Here is a 16,767-nt window from a genome sequence, read left to right as displayed (position 1 = left end):
TTGGCTTACTTTATTGTAAGAGTACAGCATATAATCATGTAACATACAAATATGTGTTTATTAACTGTTCGTGTTATCAGTAAGGCTTCTCGTCAATAGTAGACTGTTAGTAGTTAAGTTTTTCAGGAGTGAAAAGTTATACATGGATTTTTTTTTTTATACACAAACTTTGACTGCATGGGGTGGGGGGTTGGGTATTTAACCCCCGAGTTGATCAAGGGTGAAGTGTGTGTGTGTATGTTTGTGTATGGAGCAGGCTTTAAGGTTCCTTTCTTTTTCTTTTAAAATCCCCAGAATTTAGAAATGATATAGGGTCTAGTCAAATGTTTCACTTAACAGCAGTTTTAAGAAATACCTAAGTGGCCATATATGCTCTTCCCTGTAACTCGTGTATCCTAAATACATCTGGTTAAGAGCAGGAGGCAAGGGCACCCAGGAGCTGAAGGGGTGGGGCATGAAGCTTTCGCCTTCAGGGCCACAGCCTTTAGACAGCCAAGAATTCCTCTGAGGATGTAAATGAAGATGGCAGAGGGAGAGAGCAGGAGTCCTGCAGAGAGAGGGTGGAGGATTGTAAGACACGCCCAAGACCTTCCTCCAGGCCTGCCTTAGGACCTGGCAGGAAAGTGACCCTAAAATTTTTGGAAAGGTTTTTAATATCCAGGATGGAAATAAGTGTTTTTAATGAAATTCTAATTAGCTAAATCTTAATGAACTTGAATACCCATTCTTAAGCCTTTTTTTTTAAGTTGGCCACTCAGAGGCTGAATTTAAGTCTGGGTGTGGATACCGAACAGGTTTTTAATGGAATGTCTAGCATCTCTGCAAATGTATTGGCAAGCCTGCTTTTAAGGGGTCATTGGACTCCATTTATTTCTCCAGTCCTTTTCTTAAAAATGGTCTAGACAAGCGATTCTGAAACTTCAGTGTGCATCACATCACCTGGAATGTGTGTAAAAACACAGATTCCTGGCCCTGACCCCAGAAATTCTGACCCAGCAGGTCTAGGGTCCCCCAGATATTCCATACCTCCAATCATGTGACATTTCTAATCATCTTAAGTCATCCATCATTTACCATGCTTGAAGAACCACTGGCCTGGATTTCAAACATATACAATACTAGGGTTGGAATGTTTTCTAAAAGTAGACCACTAACCCAGAGTCCCAATTCAAAAAATCTAGATGCTTCTGCTGGTGGAGCTTTAGAAAATGCAGCTGACAGCATCCAAAGCATAATAAAAACACAAGCGTCCACACATTTCTGAATTCTGGTGGAAACAAAAGAAAACACTTCCCAGTAAATTCTCCTTGGCATTTCAGCAACTGCACATGCCAGTGATTCATACTCATCTTTCAGGAGTTTTCAGGGCAATTTATCAGATGATGGTCTTCAGAGCAAGAAGGTGTGCTTGCATCTATTTAGTCCCTATTTTAAGGACAAATATTTGCTGGGCTTTTATTATCACCATGAAGCAGTTTCAAAGGCTTGGCTGATGAGACCCAAGGTGGTTGTTTCAGCTTGATCCTAAGAGGAAGAAAGGCAGGCACCTTACAGGATGGGATCAGGTCTCAGCCTTCAACTCAAGATTAGTAGAGAGAAGCCCAAAATAGATTCCAGTCCTGTTGTCTCCTGTTTACTTATGTTAATGAGCTTCATGGCCCGCTGGCTCACACTGGCTTCTGCCTTCCCATGTAAGGGGGACTCAGTTTCTGAGCTGCATTTGGCAGAGCTCTCAGGCTCCAGGGAGCTGCTTGAAGGGTCTCTGGGGGGAGAGGGTTGTGAGATCTATCGGGGGCCTGCTTCCCCACCCCAGTCATGTCCTTCAGGAGGCACATATCTGCTTTGCTTCTACACATTGGCTTCCCTGGGATATTTTGTTTGAGGGATGATAAATGTGACTTAAAAATTTTGAGGACCAGTGACCTCTAGGGTTCCTTCTGTTTCAAAAATTGAGAGTGTTTGATTTATCTTATAACTAGTAATATAAATGGTCCTTGAATCCCTATTTCCAGTTCTTCACCTCCAGTAGCTATGAATCAATCGTGGATTAGCTTTTGGCAAAAAGTAATACATTTGCCTATTCTCTGCCCCACCTCATCCTCAGAAGTCTGAAGAGGGCCATGGAGGGTGGTGGGGGCAAGGGAGGGTAGGAAAGCATCCAGAGGACTGGCTTAAGGTCTTCACCCAACACTCCTTCACCTCTGCCCCAGATTTAGCCCTGCCTGTCTAAGGGTGCCCCATCCTCAGGGTTGAAGAGCACTTGCACAGTGAGCCATGGCTCCTGAAGGGAGTAGGATGGCACCCTGCACATTTGGATCTTCCTTCTCAACATTGCAGATTGTCAATCAAGATGACAGTCATGTGACCCACACTGGTCCTCACAGTGTTGACCCCTGTGAGGCAGAGATGAATGCAGCTGGAGCCAGTCATCCTGAGGGTGGTGCCATTAACTCCTGCTGCTTAATTCCTGGACGGCCCTGCTTTCTGTCCTTCTAGAGGTCTGGCTGTTTTTCCTTTGGAGTCTGTAAATTACCCAGGATCTTTCTGCTTCCTCAGCCCTTTCCCATTGCTGCAAAGACATCCATGCTTTCTTTCCAACACCATTGGAACTTCAAAGGCTTTTGCAATAGTTCTGGATAATTCAGAGAGCAAGACACCAGGACCTTCAAGGGGCCTACCTGCTGTCCCTGGGGAATTAATGCCTTATTTGCACAAGTGCACCAGTAAGCTTCCAATCTCCCAGGAGTGGGCAGTGCGTCTCCTGAAAGGAACAGTACTGTAGAGTTTTCACTGAACTCTGCATAACTGTCCCTGTAACACAGGACTTAAGGACCCATTCATTTAGCCCCTGAAGGCAGAGTAAAAGTCAGCAATTGAGTCATTCATCAAAAGAATGAGCTGGAACCTGGACACCCAGAGTTAGATTTCTTGTTAATTATAGTTCTGGAGTTCAGAGCCCTGTACGTGGAAACATGCATCCCTTTTTGTAATTCGGTTCATTCTTTTACTTCTGATTAAAAAAACATTCTCAGACCATTTTGGTATATTGGGTGAAATATAATACGTTATTAAAATTAATTTCACCCATTTCTTCTTATTTTACTTAATGTGGCTACTAGAAAATTTAAAATTATGCCTGAGGCTTGGACAATGATGTATTTCGAATAACTTATTTATTTTTTATTTGCACAAACCTTACAAAAGGGAATGTTGTCAGAAACATTGTAACCATTGCAGATTGACCAGTTTGATTTTGTCTAACTCTGAACTTCTTTAAGATAGACTCCAAGCTCTTTTTGATAGGTAAATAGCTTCAGAAGTTTGTATGGGTAAGGAATAGTCACTCCCCAACAAATCTTGATATTTCAGACCAAATTTACACAGGTGTTTATTTCTTAGATAAGCATTTATTCTAATGCAGGCCCCCCAAAGTTCATACACCCTCTTCTCTAGGTTCCATGAAGTCTCAGGTCTCTGATTTATGTGCTAAGGCAACCGTTTGCATGAAAAGCTCATTCATGGCAGGTGAGACAATGAGTCAGAATTTGGACATCATTATTGTCAGCATCAGACAATCCTGTATCTTCCTACACCAGTGGTCTTTTGTAGGAATAATAAAGGAACTCCTAAAAGTACAAACCAAACACCTCCCTGGAATCTAAACCCTATTAGTGCAAGGGTGGGGAATGTCTCAAAGTATCTTGGCTGTTCCACATACCTGTCTTAACTCTACTAATGCAAGGGTGGAGAGTTTTTGAAATATTTTAGCCAAATCACATATCTGCCTGTACAAATGAGAGCCTTTTGCTAACATTCATCATGCTTTTTAAAAAATTTTGTTATCATTAATCTACAATTACATGAGGAACATTATGTGTACTAGACTCCCCCCATCACCAAGTCCCTCCCACATACTCCATTACAGTCCATCAGCATAGTAAGATACTATAGAATCACTACTTGTCTTCTCTGTGTTATACAGCCCACCCAATGCCCCCCACACCACATTATGTCTACTAATAATAATGCCCCCCCTTTTTTTTCCCCTTTATCCCTCCCTTTCCACCCATCCACCCCAGTCCCTTTCCCTTTGGTAACTGTTAGTTCATTCTTGGGTTCTGTGAGTCTGCTGCTATTTTGTTCCTTCAGTTTTTTTCTTTGTTCTTTTACTCCACAGATGAGTGAAATCATTTGATACTTGTCTTTCTCCACCTGGCTTATTTCACTGAGCATAATACCCTCTAGCTCCATCCATGTTGTTGCAAATTGTAGGATTTGTTTTCTTCTTATGGCTGAATAATATTCCATTGTGTATATGTACCACATCTTCCCTATCCATTCATCTACTGGTGGACACTTGGGTTGCTTCCATTTCTTGGCTTTTGTAAATAGTGCTGTGATAAACATGCAGGTGCATATGTCTTTTTCAAACTGGGTTGCTGCATTCTTAGGGTAAATTTCTAGGAGTGGAATTCCTGGGTCAAATGGTATTTCTATTTTAGTTTTTTGAGGAACTTCCATACTGCTTTCCACAATGGTTGAACTAATTTACATTCCCACCAGCAGTGTAGGAAGGTTCTCCTTTCTCCACATCCTCACCAAACATTTCTTGTTTGTCTTTTGGATGGTGGCAATCCTTACTGGTGTGAGGTGATATCTCATTGTGGTTTTAATTTGCATATCTCTGATGATTAGCGATGTGGAGCATCTTTTCATGTCTCTGTTGGCCATCTGAATTTCTTCTTTGGAGAAGTGTCTGTTCAGATCCTGTGCCCACTTTTTAATTGGCTTATTTGCTTTTTATTTGTTGAGGTGTGTGAGCTCTTTGTATATTTTGGATGTCAACCCTTTATCAGATATGTCATTTATGAATATATTCTCCCATACTGTAGGATGCTTTCTGTTCTATTGGTGGTGTCCTTTGCTGTACAGAAGCTTTTCAGCTTGATATAGTCCCACTTGTTTATTTTTGCTTTTGTTTCCCTTGCCTGGGGAGATATGTTCATGAAGAAGTTGCTCATGTTTATGTCCAAGAGATTTTTGCCTATATTTTTTTCTAAGAGTTTTATGGTTTCATGACTTACATTCAGGTCTTTGATCCATTTTGAATTTACTTTTGTGTATGGGGTTAGACAGTGATCCAATTTCATTCTCTTGCATGTAGCTGCCCAGTTTTGCCAACACCTTCATCATGCTTTTTAAAGAGCTCCTTGATATGTCAATAAAAATTCACTTAGCAAAACCTCGGGTATTGGCAGGTGTTTATGGCAGAGGTGTTTGGGGAGAGTGGCTATCTTGAGGGGCCCAAGTAGTGCTTACCTATAATATTGCACTAAAACATTTAAATCAACTCCAGTCATCACAGGCCTTGTCTTATGAAGAGCACAAATAGTTCTTCAACATACTTAGTTTGTGCAAACAAGATCAATGAGATAAAAGTCAGTGAATTATCAAAATGTTCAGGGAGGCCATTGCATTTTGCAAGATACATAGAAAGTAAGATACATATCTTTACTTTTGTACATAGTCTTGGGCTAAGCGTCAACAGTCCTTGGGAGAAAACTATTAAAATGAAGGTTTCAGTGTTAAGGGAAAACTATTTCTTAATCTTAGAAACTCAACTCACAGATGATAAGATACAGAATAAAGATAGATGTAACTTAAAATTTAAGGTTATTGGCATGTAAATATGCCCTTTGTCCTGATCTTTCTAGATGGAGGTTTCATAACTCTGGCTCAGTTGACATTTGGACCGGGGAGTTCTTTGTGGTGTGAGGCTGTCCTGTGTGTTGTGGGATATTTAGCAGTGTCCCTGGCCACTACCCACTAGATGCCAGTAGCACCCTCCCCACCCGATGACCCAGTGGTGATAATTAAAAATGTCTCCAGATATTGCCAGGGAAGCAAAAATCACTCTCTATTGAGAAGTGTTGTTCTAGACCACATCCAGTGGACTAACCTAATGCCTTGGTAGACATGCAGAATCTCAAGATACCCTCCCAGACCTACTGAGCAAGAATCTGCATTTTAGTAAGTCCCTTGGGGGTCTGCGTGCATATACACTTGGCCAGCTTCAAACCCACGCACCTTGCCTCACTGTGCAGCCCCTCAGTCAGGTGTGTGCCTTACTCTCTTTCTCATTGCAGGAAGCTGATGAAGCCTTACTGCATAACCTGCACCTGCAGATTGAAGCCCAGTTTCTGCAGGATGACATCAGTGCGGTGAAGGACAGGTACAAAAAGGTAACCATGAACACCTGAAGCCCTTCCCTAGAAACCTAGTTTGAGTTTGGACAGACAAGTTCTGGGTACTTGTGGCTGAAAAATGAGTCAGTCAAAGGGGTTACTTTGTGTGCAGTGCCCCTGAACCTAGTGGGCAGTGGGCTGGTTGTGGGAAAGCACTTAGGGAGCTGGGTGCGAATGAGGAGGAGGCAACAGTGGGTGTGCCAGGGCTGGCGTTGCAAACTAATATCTGTGTAGTTTGTTACAATTGACAAAGGAATTTTATGTAGGTCCGTCTTGATTTTGCTACAGCCTGTCAATTGTTGCAGCTCAGAAAATGCAGAAAATACACATATTTTAGCTCTGCCTCTGAGCTAGTTAACTGAGAGAATGCATGGCATTCAAGATTCTCCCCACATGTGGTGCTCTGGCCTGCCCCTGCCCCCTCCAACTTCTCACAGGCCTCTCTTTGGGGGACCTTGGTGCCCTGAAAGATCACATCCTGGAACTGTGTGACAGTGGGTGAGTGGCCTAACTTCTCAGAGCATCTTCATCTTCAAAATGCAAATGCCAGCCTTCTGCACAGCTCTGTGTGTGGCAGACCTGTGAGCCTGGCCATGGTCCTGGGGCTGGCCTGTCCAGTGGGCTCTGGTGTCCACCCAACTACCAGTACTCTACTGTAGCTCTGCTGCTGGACACTATCCAGGCAGAGGAGGGCCTCTGTGCCTCAGAGGAGGCAGTGGGGAAGTGCTTCCTGCGAGCAGCCTCCAGTGACTCATGTGGTGCAAGCGAGCGCCAGCCCCCTCACCTGCTGTTCCGCACCAGCTCCCAGAGTTCCCCATGAGGGCCAAGCTCCAGGTGCCCACAGGGCTAACTCCACTGAGAACATCCTCCATGTCCGCCTTCCCTTCCCCGTCTCACTTCCCTGCTCTAATAATGTTTCCTGGCATCTTCACCTTCTCTCAGGGTCTGTATCTTAGTCCACTAGGGTTGCTATAACAAAGCACCACAGACTGGGTGGCTTCTAAGCAACAGGAATTTATTTCTCATGGTTCTGGAGGCCAGAACGTCAAGATAAGTTGCCAGCATGGCCCAGGTCTGGTGTGAGCCCTCTCCTCGGCTTGCAGGCAGCTGCCTTCTCACCGTGACCTCTCGGAGCTGTGTGTGGGGAGAGGCAAACTCTTTGGTGTCTCTTCTTAAAGAGCATTGATCCCATGGTGAGGGCCCCACCCTCATGATCACATCTAAACTTAATTATTTCCCAAAGGCCCCCCTCCAGATGTCACCCTCTTGTGGGTTTTGGGTCCAACGTGTGAATTTTGGAGGCACACAACATTCAATCTGCAACAGTTTGCTTCTGGGGAAACCTAGACTCAGGCAGTGTGACAATACAGGTGACACTTGGTTCAACCTGGAGCGTGGTGAGCACTCAGCAAACATCAGAGTCTCTTCCTGCTGGGTGTATGCCCGCTTCAGCACAAGGGGGACCCTTTTCTCTGCACTGAAGGAAGTCCCTCCCTTTGGCATTCCTCCAGCTCTCGGTCAGGCTTGGCCTTTTTCCTCCTCCTCACCTGCCTTCTTGCCGCTGCTGTATTTTGCAGGAATCTTGGGGGCAGTGCCTGGGGGGCAGTTTCTAACAGCTCAGAGCATTCTTCAGAGCCGTTTAGGACACTAAGGATGATAGTGTAAACACACACCAGGAAGGTTTGTGCTTATCTCCTTGGATTCCAGCAACAGCCCCATGAGATAGTGTCTTAGGTCAGGGTCCCTATCATCAGGGCCTGAAGGTGTGACCTTTGTGTGACTCCTGTATTAGTGGAGGGCATGCCAGAGAGGGGATAGGGGCTGGGCAAGGGTGTGGGGTTAGCTGGGTATAGCCTTAGCCTGATCCTGTGGGGGCCGGGGTGGGGAGTTCCGGAATGTGAATCACACCACCTTGAGTTGGTCCCACCTTGAGATAAGAGGGTTGGTCTTCTGTACTTAAGTTATTGGTTCAGGTTGGGGATGAAGCAAGATTCGGGGGGTTGCATAGCTTCCTGGACAGGATGGCCATTGTCTGGCCAAAGGCAGGTCTCTGGAGAGGGGCAGCTGTGCTACCTCATCAGCCTCCACACAGGGCTGGTCACAGGGGCTCTGCTGGTAAGGGGCTCAGGCATGCCCTGCAGATTGTTAATCCTCTTTTATAGAAGAACCTGAATTTTTTTTAAGTTGAAGTATAGTTAATACACAATCTTATATTGGTTTCAAGTATACAACACAGTGGTTCAACAGTTACCCGTATTATTAAATCCTCACCCCTGCTAGTGCAGTTACTATCTGTTAACATAGGAAGATGCTACAGAGTCATTGGCTGTATTCTCCATGCTGCACTACCATCCCTGTGGCCAACTTATATTATGATTGAGAATTTTTGTGCCCCTTTTATCCCCCTCCCCTTCCCGCTCCCTCTCTACCCACCCCAGGCCCTCCCCCATGGTAACCACCAGTCTCTTCTCAGTGTCTATGAGTTACTGCTGTTTTGTAGAAGAACTTGAATTTTAGGAGGTTTAAATTATTTGCCCAAGGCTGCACACAGGTAGCAGGTGATTTAATATGGAACCAACTGACAAAAGCCCATCCTTTGAACTGACCAAAAGCCCACCCTGTTCTGGGGTCAGGAAGGGGCCTTTGTACCCTCTGGGATCAGTGGATCTCCCATCTCTGCTTTTCTCTCGTATCTCTGCCATGCAGGGCTCTATGACAATAGCAGTAAGACATCCATGTAACTGAAGGGAAATGTCAAAGTAAACCAAGCCTGTTTTTGCTCATTTGCCCTGCTGTTTTGGGGAAGATTAAAGGAGATGTGAAGTGCCCCCTGCATAGAGCAGAGGCTGTCCTGTTTTTGATAGTGGAACACATGAAAGCATCCAGCCCTGGGGTCATCTAAGACTAGAGGCAAAATCTCAAGCAGCTTAAGTTTTAATAAGAGCACTTTCCTTCCTCTAACAGAATCTTCTGGAAATTCAGACCTATGTCAGTATCCTGCAGCAGATTGTTCAGACCACCCCTCAAGCTGTTACAAGTGGGATGAGGGAGGTAAGAATTGGATCCCAGGCTATAGCAAAAGCATATCTGGGGATATTTCCTACACCCCCACAGGCCTCGTTAACAGAGACCAGGAGAGGGTGGCAGATCAGACTGCGTGGGGGAGAGGGTGGTGGTGCGGTGGGTTTACTCGCCCCTATGCCCACTTTGCATTCATATTGGAAGTGTATACTTCTTTTACTCAGACTTTGAATGCTGGTATTTAGTCATCTTAGGACTTAACCAGTGTCCGTGACAATTTCTTAGGTATTTCCTCTTGAGCATTCCAGGCTATTTTTCATGCATAGTTTGTAAGAAATTGCCAGACTGTTTCCCAAAGTGGGTAGCCCTGTTTCATCCTTACCAGCAATGTAGGAGAGTTTCTGTTGCTTTGTGTCCCTGCCATTGCTGGGCACATCAGGTTTTTATTTTGTTTTTGCTTCTTACTCTTTTAATAGGCATGGTTTTAACTGCATTCTTTAATGACTAGTGACATTGAGCATCTTTTCATGTGCTTATTTGCCATCTATAAATCTTCTTCATTGGACTATCTGCTCAGATCTTTTTTCCATTTTAAAAATTGGGTTGTTTTCTTATTCCCTTACCAATTTGACCATTCATTTTGAATACTAAGAGCTTCACATAATTAATGACTGTATTTTCAAGGTTGGGCTCTGGTAACGATTACACGAGTTTGTGGCATGAAAGCAATTGGGAAGAGAGAGAGATTATTGAGGCTGATTTTTTAAAAGGGAAAATTTGGATGTAAAACATTGTTTCGGATGTAATGTTCCACATTCCTTTTCACTTAACTCTCCAGCTGCCCAACAGGATATCAGCATAGTTTTTTCCTAATGTTGTTTATGGGATTTTGTGATACATGGCTATGACAAGTATAGGGATAAACTGAAAAGGATGCAGAGTAAAACAAAAATGTCACTGTGTCTCTTCTCCAGAGGCTGGTACAGTTTGGGTGGACTGGTCAACTGATAAGATTCTGGGTGTTTTGCAAGGATGACATAAGACAATGGTTCTCAATGTGATGTCACTTGGAATTGCCTAGGAGTCTGCCCAGACCAGCCCTAAGTCAATTGTTCAGCTGCCTGGAAGGTGGAGGGAACCCTGACTCAGTCATTTTCAAGCTCCTGGGCCAGTGTGCTGATGAGCTGCAGAACCAGTGGCCTAGGGCAGCTAGCTGCTGGAGCCTTTTTGTTTTACTTTTTTATATCAAGGCTAAAGAAACCCCCAATTTTGCTTTAGAAGACACTTTTAAACCTTGCCAAGTAATATCTAAGAGGTAGGAAAGTTACTTTCTTTGGTCTTCATGGGGATATCCTTGTCCAGATTGCCCACCAATGACCATTTCAGGTGCTTGAAGCCCTTAATTCATGGAACAGATGTTTCTGCAAAGTCCTAAAATAGCTGTTTCTAAATCCTTCATTTTCTTTGTCAGAGATTTCTTTGTAGATACTTATTTTTATTTTGCAAACTCATTTTCCCCTTGTAATTCAAAGGTATTTTATACCATAGTACACTTTTTAAATCATATCATCTGTTCCTTTTTAAAAAAATTCTTCTGAGTTATAAGAGTATAGCGGCCATCTGGACTGACTTGGAGAGCACCAGTGTCAGCCCTCCTTGGCATCATGGGGAGCTGGTGAGAAACGGGGAGTCTCCAGCTAGACCACAGACCCACTAAGTCAGAATACACACTTTAACAGGACTCCCGGGACTCATGTGAATGTTAAAGATGGAGAAGCACAGATTTAGAAAGGATCATGTTCTTTATTAATCTCAGCTTAAAAATTGTACACTTGAGGTAGATGGTCACTTTCAGGTTTGTTTCATTGGCTCCTGTTACTGTCCTAGAAAATGTGTACATTGCCTTTGCACAAATGAGGATATACTTAGTGGTGTCCCCTAGGAATACAGGGCCACTCTGTAATGTGTCAGTAAAGCACAGTGTCAGTGGGAGCATATCTGTGGTCAAGTAGAGCTGGGCTTATTCACTGCAGCAGGGAAGGTGTACACCAGGGGCCATATATGGAGGGCATGAGATGGGAGCTGGGCGTGTGCTAGGTGACCTGGGGGAAGGGGCCAAGTCTGCAGAGCCCTGCTCTGGGCTGGGTGCTCTCAGCAGGGACTGGTCCTACAACTGAGCACTCTGATAATTTGTACAGAAAAGGTAGAGGGACGAGACTGCAGCTGAAGCTGTACTTGATAATTAAGAGGCATCACTTGTGTTAGTGAGGAGAGGGGACATTTGCTTATTTTTGTGGTTGTGCAGTGGCCTCTTGGTCTGTGTTCAGACATGATTACAGAACGGTCTGTCTGTCTCGTTCCCGCAGAGTGACATCCTCACACGCTGGGAACGGCATCATTTGTAAGTTTGTAGGTAGGGAGCATCATGGCCTGGCGGTTAGTGCTGGTCACCAGCTGACAGCAGCCGTGCTGTCTTCCTTCCTCTTCAGTAAGTATCTGGTGGTCTGCTGTGCACGAGGCATGCCAGAGGTTCCTTGAGGTCGGCTGTGAGGAGGATGCAAGAGGAGTTGGTTTGGGCAAGAAGGATGGAGAGGGCCAGGTGTGTAGGTTGGGCCCTGGGGGGAGATGGTGTGATGTGTTTGTGTTGTGAGTGTTCCATCCCAGTGCTGCAGGTCTAGAATTTGCAAAGTGTGATATGTATGCACGTCTTCCATATGCTGGTACCCAGGGACATGAGTCCTTCTTCCTCCAGCCACTCTTTTGTCTGTTCCTTCGAGGCAGGAGGTAGGGCCTGGGACACAGAAACCAGACAGAACAGAGGGAGAAGTAGACTGAGACACAGGGAGACAGACAGAGGCTGAGAGGAAACATGCCTCCAGGCACCCAGAAGTCCAGTGGTAAGCAGGCACAGAAAGACACGCACGCAACTGACAGGTCCTTCTGCAGGTTCATCTAGGGTCCTGCTTTCTCCACGGGGTTGGGCTGTAGACCCCAATCCACTCTCCCTTTCTGTACACATGTTTGTCTTGGCTCTGGCATTCTCTGTGTCTGCACTTCAGCCACTTTGCAAAGTGTTAGAAGCAAAGGCTGCCTTAAACGTGTGGCATGCCCACTGTTTGGGTGGCCTGGTGGTGAGGCAGGGGCTTGTGTCAGAAGGTGGCGCTCTTGAGCAGCCTGGTTTGGTGAAGTGGTCTGGAAGGTTTTGAACAGTGGAGAGACTGGATGGGAAAGGGCACTGGCTCGGCAGACTGTGGAGCCACCATGGGGCCTCATTCCATGTTGTTTCACAGAGTTGATCGGATGGTGCAGCCACCTCATCAGGGTCCCCATCTGCCTCGGGTCCTTTGGAGGCCGATGGCTCCTGCGTCATGCAGCAGCTGTGATGTCTCAGCACAGCTGATAGCTGGGGTCTCAGACTGACTGTGCCGTTTGCAGGGACAGAGAACAGAGTCTGACAAGTCTGTATTCTGACTTCTCCTTTTCACAAAGGGGAAAGTGCCTTGTCCAGAGGACATTAGCCAGTTTGTGGTGCAACCAGGTCTAAACTGTGGGTCTCCTGACACTGTCTCCATACTTTAAAGTTAGGGCATTAATGGTTCAGCCTGTGAAGCAAAAAGGCTGGAAGAGTGGCTACAGTGGGCCCGTCCATGTCGACTCTGGCTGCTGTCCCAAGTGCCACACACAGGGCAGCTCAAACAACAGAAATTTATTTCTCACAGTTTGGGAGGCTGGAAGTCCAAGACCAGGCTGCCAGCAGGTTCAGCTCTCCGGGAGCACTTGCCACCTGCTTGTGGCCAGCTGCCTCTTGCTGTGTCTTCACATGGCCTTTCCTTGGTGCACCCTTGGAGAGATCCTCTCTTTCACGGACGTTAATCCCACCATGAGGGGCACCTGTTGCCCCCTATGTTCTCATCGAGGCCTAATCACCTCCTGAGAGCGCCAGTTGCCCATGCTTCCTGTAGGGCTCTGGCATCAGCATATGAATTTGTGGGGTGGGGGCGACACAAACATGCAAACATAACAGGGCCCCACACCTTCTTTGCCTCTTTTTTCTTTGGGTTTCTTCCTACAGCAACAGCATGTAAGTGCTGAGTCTGGCTTTCTTTGTGCAGGAGAAGCTCCTGCGGGAACGGGAAGCTGCCACCCTGCAGAGTCGGCTGGAGGAGGGCCGGGAGGCACTGTCTGGGCTGCAGGCGCAGAAAGCCGAGCTGCAGGCTCAGGTACTCTCCGCACCCTTGTGTCCGCCGCTTGCTTTTGGATGTTCCCACCCCACACACGAATCAGGTTTTACAACACAATTTATTCAGGTGACATGTGTATGCAGAAAAATGCATAAGTATCCATCCTGGTGAATTCTCACAAACTCAACAAATTTGTGTGCCCGCATTCAGCCAGACATGGAACATTCTCACCAGGGTGACCAGCTGTCTTGCTTTTACTGAGGGTTTCCCAGGATGCAGGACTTTCCTACACAGATGGGAATGTCCAGGGCAAATGGGGACAGCAGGTCACTGTAATTCCTGGTGCCCCAGAGGTTCACCACTGGCCCCATTTGGGCTGCCTCCCCTCCTGCATCAAGGGTAAGGCTATCCTGACATTCTCATGATCAATCCGTTTTACCCAGCTTAACCTTGTTTTTAAAAAATAAGGAGAAGTGGACATAAATGGGGACTCTTTTCCTACACCTGCTCAAATACAGGCTTCCCGTTTCTCATCTGATGATCTAAAATCTCTCCTTTGGAATTTTATTACAAATTCTTGGGAAGAGTGGTCATGGCAGGATTTGCCTCTGCTTAGAATTTTGTTAGCTTAAAGCTCTCATTTGCACCCCACTCCCTTTTTTTGGTGAAGCTTAATTTGAAAACTCAGCAGCAAAGCTTGGTCCTCCTTCCCTGGCCTGCCTTCTTGGTCAGTGAGCTTCGTGACTCACCCCCTGCCAGGTCCCTTCCTAGTTTTGCTCCTTGCAGTTTTCTTTCTCTCATTATGATACCCCTGGCCTTTCTCATGGGGGACATCTGGTTAAAATGCTGTACCTTCATGTGGCTGAATAACCACATTTCCCAAATCCAAAAACAGACATTCGGTTTGACAAGTACACATAACGGACAAGAGAATAAAACACTGACAAAATCAGGCTCTCTAGAGGACCTAGAACATTTATATGTGAAATGTTGCACTGTCTCTGTCCCACCAATGCCTACAAAGTCAAAAACCGTTAGAGCCACAGTGAGACAGGGGGCTCTTCATGGGTATTCAGTGCTCTCCAAATCTGCCCAGGACCCCATTCAGGGACTTTCAAGCTCAACAATCTGACTTCCAGTCCTGCCACGTATCACGCAGACCTCACTCCACAGCGGTTCTCAGGGCCACGGAAAGCAGTCTGGGGGCTGGTGGTTTACCCTGAGGTAAAGATCAAGACATTCCATAGTGTCTGTAAAACTTGTCCTTCTCTTGTGACAATCCATAGATCAGGGAGCAGATGCACTGTTTTGATGACTTGATTGTGTGTTGTCTCCTCTGAGGCCCTGAAAGGATAGAGAGAGGGCGAGTGTGTGTGTGTGTGTGTGTGTGTGTGTGTGTGTGTGTGTACATATGTGAATGTATGCATGTGTGTGGATAAGTGTGGACATGTAGATGTGTGTACATGTGTGCATGTATAGGTGTATATATATGCCTGAGCACGTATATATATATATATATACATGTGTATGTGTGTACGTGTGTGCATGTATAGGTGTATATTTGTGCATAAGCATATATGTATATATACATGGGTATGTGTGTACGTATGTGTACATGTGCGTGTGTGTGTGAGAATGAGGGGCTGGGGAAGTGGGTGCAGGCCTAGTCATGTTCCTAGAGATGGGTGTTTTCCAAACCACCAGTTACAGCTCATTACTGGGTTGTAAGATGAATGCAGCAGAGTCAACTGTCATCAAAAAGAAGAAATTGACACCACCAGACTAAGACAGAATAAGAAATAACAGAGGGCATGGTAAGCGAAGGTAGGATTTGTTCTGTGAACCTCTGTGTTAAATATAAATGTACATGTGTTTAAATGTGCCCTCTGTTCACCTGCACATGCACATTGTATGATGTGTGTGGTTTGCGATGTATAATGTGACTTCTTCTGTGGCCATGCAACAAAGTTGAAAAGTCCTGCCCTGAATTCTGAGAAAGATGAAAGAGCCCAGCCTGATGTGGTAAATTCCAATTCCAGGGCAAAAAGAACATTTCTCCATGTGCATATATGTATTTGTTGAATATAAAAATAAGACTTTTGATAAAGGAGTAACCTAGTTTCTGAGAATATGAAATAAAACATTACTTGGCCACCCATCCCCTGTAGTTGCTGCAGAAGGACTAACTGGTCTTACTCTGATGTCACTCTCTCTCTAAGTTGGGAGTTGTCACTTATGTACCAATGGCCCCCACCTCCTTGGCAGTCTGGTGAAATCCATGGACCCCTTTTCAGAAAAATGTACAGGCATATAATAAAAATAAAGTACATATAATTAAAAGGAAATCAATTGTATTGAAATAGTTACAAAGTATTACCAAGTTATTTCCTCTATAATGCAAGTTAATATTAAAATATAACAGTGGGCCAAATAAAACACAAGTTATATTAGTTTTCTCTCACTGCCGTATTGAGTTCCTATAAACGCAGGGCCTTACAACAGCCCTGCTTTACCCACAGTTCTGTAGGTGAGGAGTCTGGGCAGGATCAGCTGGTTTCTCTGCTCTGGGTCCCACAAGGCTGAAGTAAAGGTGTCTGCCGCCTGGGTTCTCTTAGCTGGAGGCTCTGGGGGAAGAATCGTCTTCCAGTCCCATTCAAGTTGTTGGCAGAATTCAGCTCTGTGTTCAGGTAGGACCGAGCACCCCATTTCTTTGCTGGCTGTTGGCTGGCAGTTATTCACAAGGCAGCCCACGTTCCTCAGTGTACGGCCCTTTCCATCCTCAAAGCCAGCAAGAGCATATTGAATCTTTCTAGAGCATCTAATCCCTCCAACTTCTGCTTTGGGCCCTTGTGATTAGGAATAATCTAAATAATCTCCCGATTTTTTTAAGGTCAACTGATTAAGAACCTTAATTACATCTGCAAAGTTTTGCTGTGTAACAACATACTTACAGGAATAAAACTTTGGGCAAAAGTCATAGGGACCAAATATGTTCCTATTTAGCTTACTGATTCCAAGAGTTTCTGATTCAGTAGGTCTGGGGTGTGACCCAAGAGTTTGCATTTCTCAATTTCCAAATGCTGCTGCTGGTCCAGGAACCATACTTAGAGAACCCTGGTGCTGAGGTGGGTCCCAGGCTGGCTCAGAATGTTCTATATCTGGCCCACCTGAGTCCCTGCCTTGGGCCCTTCACAGACTTATTCAGGAGGTGTGCATGGCTGGTGTTTTGCTGATTTTAAAAGATGTAGCTAAGCTGAGAGCTCCACGGGAGATCTGGCAGCAGAGCCCTTCAGCCGCCCCAGTGCTGAGGATATGGTCAG

At 45.4% G+C, this 16,767-nt stretch overlaps 1 protein-coding gene across 3 annotated transcripts in view; it reads left to right on the top strand.

Annotated features, from left to right (window-relative positions):
- The window catches only part of BFSP1 (beaded filament structural protein 1), a 35,465-nt gene that overhangs the window by 7,297 nt on the left and 11,401 nt on the right, over positions 1-16,767 (top strand). For all 3 annotated transcript variants that reach the window (XM_017654832.3, XM_073236953.1, XM_073236952.1), the window contains exons 3-5: positions 6,147-6,242; positions 9,210-9,296; positions 13,379-13,486. In XM_017654832.3, the coding sequence (XP_017510321.3) occupies positions 6,147-6,242; positions 9,210-9,296; positions 13,379-13,486 (291 nt within the window). The remainder of the gene's footprint in view (positions 1-6,146; positions 6,243-9,209; positions 9,297-13,378; positions 13,487-16,767) is intronic.

Source organism: Manis javanica, chromosome 5 (assembly GCF_040802235.1).
Source record: "Manis javanica isolate MJ-LG chromosome 5, MJ_LKY, whole genome shotgun sequence".
In the NCBI taxonomy this organism is placed as follows: Eukaryota; Metazoa; Chordata; class Mammalia; order Pholidota; family Manidae; genus Manis; species Manis javanica.
The sequence above is the reverse complement of the archived record's forward strand: the minus strand, read 5'-3'. Positions and strand labels throughout refer to the sequence as shown.